This window comes from Lagenorhynchus albirostris, chromosome 15 (genome assembly GCF_949774975.1).
Source record: "Lagenorhynchus albirostris chromosome 15, mLagAlb1.1, whole genome shotgun sequence".
Lineage (NCBI taxonomy): Eukaryota > Metazoa > Chordata > Mammalia > Artiodactyla > Delphinidae > Lagenorhynchus > Lagenorhynchus albirostris.
This window is the reverse complement of record NC_083109.1, coordinates 68,708,976-68,724,348: the sequence shown is the minus strand read 5'-3', so window position 1 is coordinate 68,724,348 and position 15,373 is coordinate 68,708,976. Positions and strand designations below refer to the sequence as shown.

The 15,373-nt window shown below is 45.0% G+C and overlaps 1 protein-coding gene and 1 pseudogene across 12 annotated transcripts in view; both read left to right on the top strand.

Moving 5' to 3' along the window:
- ARHGAP17 (Rho GTPase activating protein 17) overlaps positions 1-15,373 on the top strand; it is an 88,534-nt gene that overhangs the window by 39,333 nt on the left and 33,828 nt on the right. For all 12 annotated transcript variants that reach the window (XR_009535723.1, XR_009535719.1, XR_009535721.1 and 9 more), the window contains exons 4-8: positions 5,299-5,372; positions 6,877-6,988; positions 7,224-7,300; positions 12,222-12,333; positions 15,260-15,328. Coding sequence is in view for 8 of the 12 variants with exons in the window: in XM_060124612.1 (XP_059980595.1) it covers positions 5,299-5,372; positions 6,877-6,988; positions 7,224-7,300; positions 12,222-12,333; positions 15,260-15,328 (444 nt within the window). In the remaining 4 variants the exon portion in view is untranslated. The remainder of the gene's footprint in view (positions 1-5,298; positions 5,373-6,876; positions 6,989-7,223; positions 7,301-12,221; positions 12,334-15,259; positions 15,329-15,373) is intronic.
- LOC132504773 (tubulin alpha-1C chain-like) lies at positions 9,855-11,251 on the top strand (annotated as a pseudogene).

The following is a 15,373-nucleotide window of genomic DNA, read 5'->3' as shown; positions in this document are numbered from 1 at the left end:
CAGAAAGCTGCAAGCCTCTCTTAAAGTGACTGAGAAAGTAGAGTTTATTGGCTTACTAACTGAAAAGTCCAGTAGTCAGGATGGACTCCAGGTAAGGCTTGGGCTAGGCTTTCGGTGATGTAAACCAGGACCCCAGTTTCCTTCCTTCTCTCCTTCTCTCCCCTCGGCCTTCTTCAGTGTCTGCCTTATCCTTCATGGTTGCAAGCTGGCTACCAGCAGCTCCCATGGGCTACCTACTTCCTTGTGCATGTTCAGCAGGAATAGAGAGCGTCTCTTCCAGTTGTTTTTCTTAATGGAGTGAGAAGACTTCTTTTTTCCATACTTTTGGCAGGTAGAAATCCCTTCCCATTGCATTGATCTGTGTTGAGTCACATTCTCCGTTACTGAACAAACTCCTCCCACAACCCACAACCAGTTACTGCGGGGAGGGATGAGGTTGGGTGAGGAGACAGGATGTGCTGGTTGGCATAAGCTAATCACAGCTCACCCCAGAGCATGGGCTGTGGTCCTACCTCCAGCTCATAGGCTCCATTGAGACCAGGATAGGTCCTTAGGAGGACTCAGGAAGGATGGGCTCTAGGAAACAATCAAATGTCTACTCCAGGGTACGTTCAGAGCGTCCAGGTCCCCGTGTCCCACCAGCAGAGCACAGCAGCTTTGTTCGTCAGGCAGTTCCGCCCTTAGTTTTATGAGTTCCCAGCTTACGAGCATACCCTGACCCCCATATAACATTAAGGTGGGAGTTTCCATGGCACACAGGGAAGCTATGATTTCCCATATATATATTTTCTTAAATTTCTTTATTTTTGGCTGCGTTGGGTCTTCGTTGCTGCACGCATGCTTCCTCTAGTTGCGGTGAGCAGGGGCTACTCTTCATTGCGGTGCATGGGCGTCTCATTGCAGTGGCTTCACTTGTTGCAGAGCACGGGCTCTAGGCACGTGGGCTTCAGTAGTTGTGGCACACAGGCTCAGTAGTTGTGGCTCACGGACTCTAGAGCGCGGGCTCAGTAGTTGTGGCACACAGGTTTAGTTGCTCCGCGGCATGTGGGATCTTCCCGGACCAGGGCTTGAACCCATGTCCTCTGCATTGGCAGGCAGATTCTTAACCACTGCACCACCAGGGAAGCCCATCCCATATTGTTTTATTTGCCACTAGATGTCTCAAAAGGAAGAGCTGGTGTGCAGACGATCTGTGTCACCCTCCTTTTATGTTTCCTACACACATTTCTGGCCAACTTGACAACAGGGTTACTCCTCTCCTGCACAGCACATAGTTTCCGCAGTGACGTATATCAAAGGAGCAGAAGTTTGCATGCACCTCCGATTCCAGGAGTGCTTGCTGCAGTTCCCGTCCATCAGAACCAGGCCCAATCCACTGGTCCTGCCCCCTCTGCCCCTTTGCATTCTCTTGCCATGGCTTCTGCTCTGCCTGCCCTTTTAATATTGTTTCCTAAGCTTCTGCCCTTCATCTCCTTATTCTCGCCATCACATTCCTTGGGCCGCCTCCTCTCTTCTCATGGCGCCTAACGTGTTTATTCAGACACTTGTAAACCATTTTCAACGAAGCAAAAAACTTCCTCCCGTAGTTGTCTATTTTAGCACGCATAACCGGTTCTTCTGTGTTGACTCTTGGATACTATCCACCCTAGTATGCAAGTTAGGTTATCTTTTTTTATGAGTGAAGGGCATGTGTTTGTTTTGTTTTTTAATATATTTATATATTTATTTATTTGGCTGCGTTGGGTCTTCGTTGCTGCACGGGGGCACTCTCTCGTTGCAGCGAGCGGGGGCAACTCTTCGTTGTGGTGTGTGGGCTTATCGTGGTGGCTTCTCTTGTGGTGGAGCATGGGCTCTAGGTGCGTGGGCTTCAGTAGTTGTGGCACGCAGGCTCAGTAGTTGTGGCTCGTGGGCTGTAGAGTACAGGCTCAGTAGTTGTGGCTCACGGGCTTAGTTGCTCTGCACCATGTGGGATCTTCCCGGACCAGGGCTCGAACCCGTGTCCCCTGCATTGGCAGGCAGATTCTTAAGCACTGAGCCACCAGGGAAGCCCTCCCTTTTGTCTTATCCTCAACCTCCCATAGCTGCTTGATTAGCAAGTCCTGTGATTCTCTTTGTGACTGTTTCTTGAATTTCTCACCTCTGCTCCATCTTTACCACCTTCGCCTTAATGCAAGACCTGATTACCTCTCATTATCTGGACTGTTGCAGTCACCTCTTGAGCTACATTTCCTGCCTCTGATTTCCTTTTTTTCCAGCCTTTCTTCAACCTGATCACCAGAGATGGTTTCCTGAAATACAAATTGATCTTGTCATCCTTCTGCCTAAAAAAAAAATCTTAAGCTTAGTTGTTCTCAACAGGGACCAGAATTATACTCCTGGGGATATTTGGAAATGTGTGGAGACTTTTTTGGTTGCCATAAGGTCTGGGGGACACTACTGGCATTTGGAGGGGGACCAAGATGGCTGGAGGGATAGTTCCACATAAGGAAGCATCCCATAATACCACTGATGCTCTGGCAGGGACGATGGCTAGTTCCCATTGCCTGGGTTAAAATCGAAGCTCTTTTTTTTGTTTGTTTATTTTTAATTGAAATATAGTGGACTAATATTATATTAGTTTCAGGTGTACAACATCATGATTCAGTATTTTTATAGATTACACTCCATTTAAAGTTATTGTAAAGTATTGGCCATATTCTCTGTGCTGTACAAAACATCCTAAAGTCCAAGCGCTTTAGATGACTTCAGCCTTTCATAATCTCATCACATTTCCCTTATCAGTCTCAGTATCTCCCGCTTCCTCCCATTCATGCTGTAGGCCATTGTCATTCACACAGATTGTCTTGTTGTTCCTTTGGTCTGCTTTGAAACACAGCCCAGGTGTCACATAAATTCATTAAAAACAAACAAATTAAGTATTTATCAAACACCTACTATGTACAAGTGCTGGAGCTATAAAATGAATTAGATGTAGCGTCTCCCTTAAAAAGTGCTCGTAGCCTGGTGGGAGAGGCTTCCTCCACAAATGGATAATTATAAAAACAACATACTAAACAAAATATGCACAGGGTATTATGGGAGGACCAAGAATGGGCACCAGAGGAGGAGAGGGGTAGTCAAGGGAGGCTTCCTGGTGAAGGTGGTGGCCTAGCTTTAAAGGAGGAAAATGAGTGGCAGGTGATGGGCCTATTCCAGGCAACAGGGGCAAAGGTGCCTCTCCCTCATTTCTAAAACCTAATGCCTTAGGCTTCCTTTTCCAGCCTCGAACCAAAGTGCCCAAGACAGGGCTCAGAGGTTGTCTACGCTCTGCACGTGGGACGAAGAGTCGCCATGGAATAGATGATAGGTGACGACGAGAGGTCGGCAGTCTCTCGCGTTCTAGAAAGTACAGGAGGAGCCTTGCAAAGGCCCCACCAGAGGCTCCCACGCGTGTGAAGAGGCAAGAATTGGAGGGAAGAGAGACAGGGCAGGTGGCCTTCTCAGCCCAAACTGTTGACATGGCATAGCTTATGTCGTGGTTCATATTAGACCTGGAATTGTTTCTTTTCGAGCAGCTGGCATGCCTTTTATAAATTAGGAAGCCCTCAGCCCTCTCCGTGGAGGAGTTTGATGTTGGTAGACAGCATGTTCATTAATCAGCTCAAATGTTAAATGAGCAGAATGTCCTTGTTTCTGTACATCGGGAACCAGGATTGTTGATGCTTTGGAGTCAGGGCATGGAAACCACAGGTTAGTTACAACTGGGCACTTGAATGATACTTGTCAAAGTAAACTCCTCTCTTTATGATTTTTTTTTGCCATAGAGCTCCAGAGTTGCACAAAGTATATTTCTGTTGATTACTGCACTTATCCTACATTAAATTCCCTTAGAAAGGCAGCATAAGTAAAAGGATGAATTATCCTCTATTCTGATCAAAGCGCACTGCCCATTTTCTCACATCTTCCTGGTCTATTAATGTGGAAGCTGGGAACGTCTCCTTGTGGGGCAGATGAAGCCTGTTATTTATTTATTTGAACATAACCTGAGGGGGAGGAGAGATGGGTAAATATATTTGTTCATTATTTATTTTTAAGTTTCTGTGTGCCATTTTGAATGGGCTGTCCAGCTACATGGTCAAAATCCATAATGTGCAAAAGAACGTAACATGAGGTCTCTCCCAGCCCTGTTCCCCGGGCACCCAGTTCCCCTCTCCAGGACCACCAGTAGTAGCAGTTTCTTGTACAGCCTTCCAGAGATATTTTAGAAGTGTAACAGATGGAGCCCTTTGAAGGTAGGAAAGGCAGGTGACATGCCCAAGGTCAAGGCAGAGCAATGCCACGGCAAGGTGGACCCCAGGTCTTTGACATCAGTTCCCTTTCTACTGGGAAGGCAAAATTACATGGGGTACCGCAGCAGTGAAAGCATTTTTTGTTGGCAGATCATGGTGTTATAACCAACCCACACGCTACTTTCCAGGCCTCTTCTGCCTATATTCTGAGATAAGCCATTAGCTAGTCACGGACAGACTCTGAACCGGGGCTTGGGCTTTTAGCACCGAGGTCTAGCTCTGCACCCTCACCGGGGCACCTGGCCAGGCCATGTAATCCCCCTGGGCTTCACATTCCCCAGCTGCACAATTAGAACATTAATCAGATGATCCTTACGGTCATTTCCAGCTGAAAAACAAATCTCTGATAGGAAAATGAGTGACTTGGTGCCTAAAAATTTTTTTTTAATTTTTTGGATATTTAGCTAGATATTTTCAGATCTTTAACTAAATCTAAATCTTTATGATTCCAGCCAATTTAAGAGCCAGTTTAAGAATGAGTATTCTCGCAAAAGTTTTTAAAATTGAGCACTTCATTGCATTTATTTGTCATGATAATCAGAGGGCACGGTGTATGTCTTATGTCCCCAGCGCCTGGGTCATAGTATGCTCTTGATTATAGTAATTATAGTAATAGCAACGACAACAGTAATAATAGCAGCTAACATTTACTGAGTACTTATCATGTACTCAGTAAACGTTACGTGATACATTTACTTGGGGTACTTGACCTTGAATATCTCCTTTAGTCAACGGACAGCCCTAGGACCCTTGCACTGTTATCCCTAATTTCCAGGCATGAGGAAACTGACACAGAGCTTAAGTCACATAACTCATACCTTTGAGACCAGAACCTGAACCCAGACAGGATATCTCTTACCTGTGCAGTTTACCTGGAGGAGAAACCAGTGACTGAAGATCTGAAGTAGGTAATTGAGAATGGGTGTCAATTATAATGAAAAAAAAAAATGCATTGTCTTCTGCCTTCCAGAAAAAACTCCCTGTGACAGCTCTCGCTCAGAATATGCAAGAAGCATCAACTCAGCTAGAAGACTCTCTCCTGGGGTAAGAGTTGGGCTATTTCAGAAAGAGAGCCATGCACCCTGTGGGTTGGTAGAGGTGGGTGGCTGGGTGGTGTACATGGCAGCCACATGTGTGACCAGAGGCTGAGGCCCCATGGGAGGCCACTGGGATGCTAGAGAATCTTCCTTTTAGTAGAAGCAAGGATAGATGATACAAAGGGCCAATAACAAAAGTAATTGATAAGGTCGATTATTTAATCTGCTGAGCTTGGATGTAAAGAACTCAGTCCCTTCTGTGGTCCAGGTGTTGACTCAGATTTATAAGCCCTGACCAGTCCCATTTAGTCCTTAAAAGTCACTTCTTTTAAAGATGATCACTGTAATGTCAGTGGAGGTTGTCTCAAAATAGTGCCTTTTCTGAATTATGTGGATTTTTTTTTTTACAATGAGCATGTATGACATAAATAAGTTTAAAATCTAATAATAAAGCTGTTTTCATTGTAAGAGGGAAGGTTGACCTTTCTTTCTACTTGCTTCTCTACAAGGCCAGTGTCCTTTGATCCTGTCTGCTCTCTCCTGCTGTAACGTGGGCCCTCCTTTCCCAGCTGGATATGGCCTTTGGACTTTTCAGCCCATTTCCCAGGGTCTGCCATGCTCCACGACCTACAATGATCTGTTGTTCTTTGAAGGACACTGCCTAGGCCGGACTTACTAGCAGACAGAAAACAGTATAGTATAATAAACGTTACATATGATTTAAAAGATTTTCAGGGTACTTTTGAGAATACTTGCTTTTCACCTGACCAGAGGACCTAATCTTTCAGTGAGTTCTCACCTCACTGTTTACACACATCCGCATGTGTACACACAAATTATACCTGAGATAGTATTGTGCATTTTATTTTATTTTATTTTATTTTTTTTGGTACGCGGGCCTCTCACTGTTGTGGCCTCTCCAGTTGCGGAGCACAGGCTCCGGATGCGCAGGCTCAGCGGCCATGGCTCACGGGCCTAGTTGCTCCACGGCACGTGGGATCTTCCTGGACCAGGGCTCGAGCCTGTGTCTCCTGCATTGGCAGGCGGATTCTTAACCACTGCGCCACCAGGGAAGCCAGTGATAGCCGTTCTTGATGGGGCGGTGATAGGTGAAGCAAAGTAGAGTGTTTTTTTTGCAGTACACGGGCCTCTCACTGTTGTGGCCTCTCCCGTTGCGGAGCACAGGCTCCGGACGCACAGGCTCAGCAGTCATGGCTCACGGGCCCAGCCGCTCCGCGGCATGTGGGATCTTCCCGGACCGGGGCACGAACCCGTGTCCCCTGCATCGGCAGGCGGACTCTCAACCACTGCACCACCAGGGAAGCCCAGTCTTGTTCATTTTAAAGCACAAGTCTGTGGACTCACGCCCTAAGTTTATAGTACTTTCAGGTCTCTATTGTATAGCGCCCTAATGCGTTCCCATCGTATGGAGAGCAGAGCTGGCTCAGTGTGGGAATCTGGTGCCAGATTTAATGGACGTATGTTTGTTGTTGGGCATCTTGTTTTTAAAGGAAGATGCTGGAGACGTGTGGAGATGCTGAGAATCAGCTGGCTCTGGAACTCTCTCAGCATGAAGTCTTTGTCGAGAAGGAGATCGTGGACCCTCTGTACGGCATAGCAGAGGTGGGTGCTTTGGCGGGGGATGGGTGGGGAATGGTTCACTTGTGTCTGAAACTTTAACAATAATCAGTGGCTTTGGCATACACTTCTTTTTGGAAATAAGGAGAGTAAGTTGAGGGTACAAAATCCTTTGCCTAAGAAAAAAAAGAAAATGGTTAATAAAGATTGCACTTTCAGAGGTTAAACTGAAAACCCCGAAGCTCGTCCCATTTCATATGTGGTGTGTTCTTCTGTCCAGGTAGAGATTCCTAACATCCAGAAACAGAGGAAGCAGCTCGCCAGATTGGTTTTAGACTGGGACTCGGTCAGAGCCAGGTAAGATAAAGCTGTGAAAAATAACCAATAATGCGGTTTTCTGTCACATCCCCAGCAACCATCCCCCTCCTCAACACGGATAAAGACCACCGGGTGCACAAAACAGACGTCATCACAGATTCACACACTTGACTCACAGACTGAGTCACAGCCTACTTACACCTGCTTTCAGGCCTCATTCTCCCAAGCATGGCAGCGGGATGATGTTAGAACACCCTGTTCTTAGTCAACCAACAGTGAAAGGAGACAGGGAAAAAAAAACCTAAATAAGTGTATTCTGGGGAGAAGAAATGGTGGCAGACAGTTCTAAGAGCGTTGTCCTTGGAGTAGTGGAGTTTAGGAATAAATAGATCTGTGATCTCAGCAGCTGCTAAGCGTCCCACTGTGTCAAAAAACACCTGTGTGGTTAGGATCGTTTTTCACAATCAAGAAATGCTGTGCTCAACAGGGAGGAACTAAGTAAGACCTAGTAGCCATCCCAGAGGGCTGATGTCAGATGTCTGTAGTGCTCCGCGGCTGGGCTCCAGCCTCAGCTCCATCCGTGAGGGCATTTGTATCAATGACTCATATGAGAGGAGTAGGGAGGTAGCTGCCATGGGCCCCATCCTTTCTCCTACCTTATACAAGCGTTGACAGACTTGTTCTGTAAAGGGCCAGGTACTAAATATTTTCAGCTTTGCAACCCAGATGCCCCCTGTTCCAACTACTCAGCTCTGCTGTTGTAGCATAATAGTAGCCCTGGGCAATACATAAATGAATGAGCAAGTCTGTGTTCGAATAAAACTTTATTTACAAAAGCAAGTGGCTTTGCTGAGCCCTGCTTCGTTAACTCTTTTAATCCTCGTTGCACTCTTGTGAAGTAGACATGATTATTTATGTTTGGCAAATAAATGGAGATACAGAGATCATTTACTAACTTTCTACGTGTCAGATGCTTTTTTTTGGCTGCGTTGGGTCTTCGTTGCTGCGCGTGGGATCTCTCTAATTGCAGTGAGCGGGGGCTACTCTTGGTTGTGGTGCTTGGGCTTCTCATTGCGGTGGCTTCTCTTGTTGCGGAGCACAGGCTCAGTAGTTGTGGCGCACGGGCTTAGTTGCTCTGTGGCATGTGGGATCTTCCCGGACCAGGGCTTGAACCCGCGTCCCCTGCATTGGCAGGCAGATTCTTAACCACTGCGCCACAAGGGAAGCCCCGTATCAGATGCTTTTATTGCAGATTTCCTTGTTTCTAAAATGTCGCTGAGTGTCAGATGCACCAGTGATTTAATATCCGATTTTGGGGGGAAAATGAAATAGAAACACCACTTTATTAAGTGTACAAATCAATTGGTAAGACATGTCCTGACTTAAGAAAAGTTGAGATGATAAGAGGGACATCTAGGAATTAGCACATGGTGAACACGATCATTGCCACCACTTACTGGACACTTGCCACGTGCCAGATATCAGACTATGTATGTGATATGTCAGCTCTTTCGATTCTCCCAGCAATCTCTATTCATTTGTCCACTTGTGTTTTCAGCAGACATTGAGTAGGTGCTTGCTGTGGGTCAGGCTCCGTGTTGGACACTAAGTGCAGAGGCCCTTCAGTGAGAGTTGGAGGGGACAGAGGTTAGGAGGTTACGTGACACCCCCTACTTTGAGAGGAGACTTGTTGTACAGACACTGGAGGCACCTGCACATGCCGTGTCTGTGACTTGCTTTGCGTCTTAGACATAATAAACGGCAGGGCTAGGATTCTGAACGCAGAGTCTGCCGTCTCCTCGTCACACGCACACGTGTGATTAGAGCCCTCTGGCCAGAACCAGGATCAGGGAGTGCAGGCCCCCCTGTGGTAGATTTTTGCTGAAGATAAGGAAAAATGTTCTAATGGTTAATTAAACAAGGCCGTGAGTGCGCTCTTGCTGGAGTTGGTTGAGCGATATTATAGATGCCAGGAATCTTACATCTGCAGCACATGTATCCCAGAGGAGATTTCAGCACTGATTCTTGGTCCTGCATTCATGGTCCTGTTCACTTAACGAATCAAAGTAGGTATTAGAGAAACTGAAACAGATCAATATTTCTTCTTTATTTGACTTATTCCTGTGGCTTTTCCCTGGAGGAAAATGGTGATAGCTAACATTAGTGGGAATCGATCATATTCACACGCAGGCATATATATATTTATTCTCTCTTCTGCTGCTCATGACAGTTCTGCCGGGCAGACGGTATTTGTTTCCTTAGTTTGACAGATGAGACAACCTGAGGCACAGAGAGGTGAGGCCGTTGCCAAAGGTCACATGGCTAATGAAGGTAGAACCGAGCTTCAGGCTTCAGCCTGTCAGACTCCGAAGTCCATGCTCTTTCCGTTGCCAGCTTCAGCAGATTTACTGAAGCCTTGCTGTGGCGAAGTGCATCACAACAGCAATGTGAAAGAGGGCAGGGCAGAGCATTCTGGGGGCAATGCAGTCATCTGGGAAGCTTGATAAGTTGCTAACATGGGCTTTCATGCTGCATCGATGTCATATCCATGTTTAAATTTAAAGTGCTAGAGAGTGCGTTACTTAGCCTCGACTCTTAGCTTGTTGAGGACGGTAACCAGGACCCGGTATCCACTCCTGTTGCCTGTGCCTGCTGACCTGTAGCCACCATGCGTAAGTGCATCTCCATCCATGTTGGCCAGGCTGGTGTCCAGACCGGCAGTGCCTGCTGGGAGCTCTACTACCTGGAACATGGCATCCAGCCCGATGGCCAGATGCCAAGTGACAAGACTCCTGGGGGGGGAGATGACTCCTTCAACACTTTCTTCAGTGAGACAGGCGCTGGCAAGCATGTGCCTAGGGCAGTGTTTGTGGACCTGGAACCCACGGTCAGTGATGAAGTTCACACTGGCACCTGTCGCCAGCTCTTCCACCCCGAGCAGCTCATCACAGGCAAGGAAGATGCTGCCAGTAACTATGCCCGAGGTCACTACACCATTGGCAAGGAGATCATTGACCCCATCTTGGACCCAATTCGGAAACTAGCTGACCAGTGCACAGGTCTTCAGGGCTTCTTGGTTTTCCACAGCTTTGGTGGGGGAACTGGTTCTGGGTTCACCTCCCTGCTGATGGAGCAACTCTCTGTCGATTATGGCAAGAAGTCCAAGCTGGAGTTCTCCATTTACCCAGCCCACCAGGTTTCCACAGCTGTAGTTGAGCCCTACAACTCCATCCTCACCACCCACACCACCCTGGAGCACCCTGACTGTGCCTTCATGGTAGACAATGAGGCCATCTATGACATCTGTCGTAGAAACCTCGATATTGAGTGCCCAACCTACACGAATCTTAACCGCCTTGTTAGCCAGATCGTGTCCTCCATCACTGCTTCCCTGAGATTTTATGGAGCCCTGAATGTTGATCTGACAGAATTCCAGACCAATCTGGTGCCCTATCCCCACACGCACTGCCCTCTGGCCACATAGGCCCCTGTCATCTCTGCTGAGAAAGCCTACCATGAACAGCTTTCTGTAGCAGAGACCACCAATGCTTACTTTGAGCCAGCCAACCAGATGGTGAAATGCGACCCTCACCGTGGTAAATGCATGGCATGCTGCCTGTTGTACCATGGTGACATGGTTCCCAAAGGTGTCAATGCTACTATCGCCACCATCAAGACCAAGCGCAGCATCCAGTTTGTGGACTGGTGCCCCACTGGCTTCAAAGTTGGCACTAATTACCAGCCTCCCACTGGTGGAGACCTGGCCAAAGTACAGCAAGCTGTGTGCAAGCTGAGCAACACCACAGCCATCGCTGAGGCCTGGGCTCGCCTGGACCACAAGTTTGACCTGATGTATGCCAAGCATACCTTTGGTACGTGGGTGAGGGCATGGAGGGAGGAGAGTTTTCTGAGGCCCGTGAGGACATGGCTGCCCTTGAGAAGGATTGTGAGGAGGTTGGTGTGGATCCTGTTGAAGGAGAGGGAGAGGAAGAAGGCAAATTCCCATTGCTTTCAGCCCCGCAGCATGTCATACTCAGAACTTGAGCTTCAACGTTAGCTGACAGGAGTAAAAGCTTTCTGGCTAGATTGTCTTCACTTTCAACTGTGATCATGTATTACTTTTCCACGTGTACCTGTAAGATTTTTCTGTCATGTCTGAAAGGTAAAGGCTTTAAGAAAAATAAATAAATAAAGTGCTAGAACTTTCTGCCATAGCAGGCATGTCCGTATTTAAACAGAAGGTCAAAACACACTTGAAAACCAAATAGAAATTGTTTTAGATTATTATTCCCCATTCACTTCCCCCGACTATTGCTATAGTATAATTTGGGGGGAGGGGGTCCTTTTGACTTATTTAGGAAGGGAATATAAACATTCCACATTATGTTTCAGATTTGCTTAGATACTAGTATTTATCCTTACAAATGATTTTAATTCTTAACATGCTTTCACAGCTATCAATTACTAGCTCCATGACTGAAGTTCTGGCTTTCACTTACTGAAAGTAATCACAAGTCAGGATGGTAGTAGGCGGTGTTATAAGGGGTCCTGAAGAGCAGCAACTGACCCCCAGTGGCACAGGGAACATTCTGGATCAAAGCAAGAGAACAAGGGGGTGTTTGATGGGTAAGAGCCCAAGATTGGACAGTAGGGGAAGGGGTTCCACGGATTGATTTGCAGCAGTTGGGCTTGCATGGGACAAGGCGTGGCCAGTTCTGCTCAGAGCAGACAGCTACTCTCAGCACTACCACAGTCCCATCACAGCGGGAAGCCAGTGTCACCTTTGCCCGTTTCCATTCTTAAAGGATAAACTCCAGAGAAGCTGCCATCCTAGGTGCTGATACCTGTCCCAGGTAGAATCAGTTTTGGGGAATGAGTCTGCCTCCATTAGGTCCTTAACTCCATAAGGTTGAGTATATACAGCTGCTTCTCAAATAATGGCTATGCCTGTGCTTTGCAGATGGAACCAGGCTCACAAATCTTCAGCAACCAACTTTCAGGGGCTTCCATCAAAAATAGATACCCTAAAGGAAGAGATGGATGAAGCTGGAAATAAAGTAGAACAGTGCAAGGTAGGAGAATTCCCTAATGAATATGTACTTAAATCAATCTTTTGGTTTTTGCAAGTGATGGATGAAAGGTCAAATATTGCAAATTATTTAATGTTTTACATAATTCCTATTAGGATTCCCTGAATGATATTCAAGGTACGTTTTAGTTTCTTCTTCCTTCTTTCTTTATTTTCTAAGACTCTACATTACTTTATACGCAGAATAAAGCATTATTTAAAAATAAAATTCAGGGACTTCCCTGGTGGCGCAGTGGTTAAGAATCCACCTGCCAATGTCCACCTGCCGGGGACATGGGTTCGAGCCCTGGTCTGGGAGGATTCCACATGCCGCAGAGCAACTAAGCCCGTGTGCCACAACTACTGAGCCTACACTCTAGAGCCCGTCCACAACTACTGAGCCCACATGCCGCAACTACTGAAGCCCACATGCCTAGAGCCTGTGTTCCACAACAAGAGAAGCCACTGCAATGAGAAACCCGCGCATCGCAACAAAGAGTAGCCCCCACTCTCTGCAACTAGAGAAAAAGCCCACGCACAGCAATGAAGACCCAATGCAGAAAAAAATAATTAATTGAAAAAAATTCAAGTAGGATATTTTTAAAAACTTGACAAAAACGTCTAAGCTTATTTAAAATGAAGAATGGGAGAATAAAAGGAGAAAAACTATAAAAACATATCATAAAATTACAGCAATTAAAACAATGTGCAATAGGTACAAAAATAGATCCATGGAATTGTATAGGTTTTCTAGAATGAATGCTGTTATATTTAAGGGTTGAATATATAGTAAAGGGGTCATCATATATCCATAGAAAAGGGAAGGATTATTTTTTAAATGTTGCTAGGACAATTGGCTTCTAATTTGGAAGAAATGAAAATTTGTATCTCATAATCTAAATTCCAGACTAGGTGGTTATTCTCTATGCATCTATCTACAAAGATAAATGTTTATTCCAAATGTTATTTGAGGTGGTAAAGAAACAGGTCTTTGGTGAATCTTAGGATCATCGCCTGAGACTTTTCCTCCTCTTATTATTCATCATTTTCCAATAATGGTCTCCACATTCTACTAGATAGCATTAAGACTGCTCTATTTTAGTTTATTCAGGTCATGCTGTAATTCACTTTTCATGATGGCAAACCTTGGACAGTTAACTGCAGTAAAATGACTTGTTGAAAATAATATAGTGGGTAAGAATTAATACTGGACTCACAAAGTCATGCCATAGCCTTTACATTTAAAAAGATGATAATCACACAAATGCTTCTGACAAAAGTCTTGCACTGGCTTATTCTTGTTCAGAAGAGTTGTAGTTTTGCCAGTGTCATTTACGCAGCAGTCTTCTTCATATCTGGTCTAACCTAGATCTTGGCTAGTGGCTCCTTATTGGATATAAATTTGTCTAGTAGTTTGGGGGTTTGAACTGGTGCATTATAGGCTAAGTTAAAAGAGAGACTTCTTTTTTTTTTTTTGTGGTACGCGGGGCTCTCACTGTTGTGGCCTCTCCCGTTGTGGAGCACAGGCTCCGGATGCACAGGCTCAGCGGCCATGGCTCACGGGCCTAGGCACTCCACGGCATGTGGGATCTTCCCAGACCGGGGCACGAACCCACGTCCTCTGCATCGGCAGGCGGACTCTCAACCACTGTGCCACCAGGGAAGCCCAAAGAGAGACTTCTTCTTTTTTTTTTTTTTTTTTGAGAGACTTCTTTTAACTTACATACCACAGCTTCTCAGAAAGTCAAATGGTAAAAACTTATGAAAATATTTTCTATTTCCTTCTCTCTTTATGTTAACTTCTGGGTAATTTCCTGAGATCTAAGTTCTGTTTCACTGATTCTCTCTTTAGCTATGTCTGATCTGCTGTTTAATTAACATTGAGTTTTGAATTTTGTTGACTATATTTTTCATTTTAAAGTTCTAATTCTTCAAGTCTGCCTTTTTTGATAGTGCATTATTCTTTTTAGTATTTATTTTTTAATGCTTTTAATCATTTATATATACTTACTTTAAGTCTTTGTTAGTTAATTCTGTTTTCTGACGTTCTCTATGAGAGTGGTGGGAGTTTCCTTTATGGTGGGTTGTTTTGCAGTTTTGTATTGTGAGCTCATTTTAAGAGGGACTTTATCTGTGGGACTTCTGGGGATTAGGAGTGAGTCTCCCAGAGAGTATTACCAAGCCATTTTAAACTAAACTTTCTCAGTTCGAGGATTCCTGGACCACACAGAGAATCAACTCAAAGTTCAGACCCTCATGAAAGCAGGTCTATATTTATTTGTGAACTCTCAGGGAAATGTTTTACTTTCCCAGATACAGAGGCCAATCCAAAACGGAAGGTAGTACATTAAAAAAATATATATGTATATATATGAATATGTATATGAAAATTGGAAATATGGATATATCCAATTGCCCAGTCTATCAGTTTTAAGCTAATTATTTAATTCTTATGTAAGTAATTTATTTACATTAGTTCAAATATAAAAAGTATAAAACGGTATACAGTAAAGTCTTTCTTCTGCCCCTGTCCTCCTCCTCCTCCTAATTTCCACTGCTCTCAACAGGTAACCACTGTTACTAAGTTCTTGCATTTTTCCCCTAGGGGTATTTTTATACAAACATGGTGATAAAAATATTTCCTCTCCCTTTTTTACCCAGATAGTAACATACCATACCAGAAGTAGTGCTCTGTGCTTTGCTTCTTAACAAGGCATATTAATAATAAACCTTGGAGATCTTTCCATGTCAGTCCATAATAAGCTTGATTATTCTTTTCGTTATCCCTGTGTATGATTGTACCAGTGAGTTGATGGACATTTAATCTGCAGCTGTTTCATTACAGTTTGCTCTAGGAGCTCACAGATCAATTCGTATTTTCTTTCACCTCATTTTTCTTCAATGACCTATCTTCTCTTCCACTTACCCAGGATCAACTTGCAGCGGATATGTACAATTTTATGGCCAAAGAAGGGGAGTATGGCAAATTTTTTGTTACGGTAAGCACTTTGCCCTGACGAGACGTTAAAGCATTGTAAAAGTTG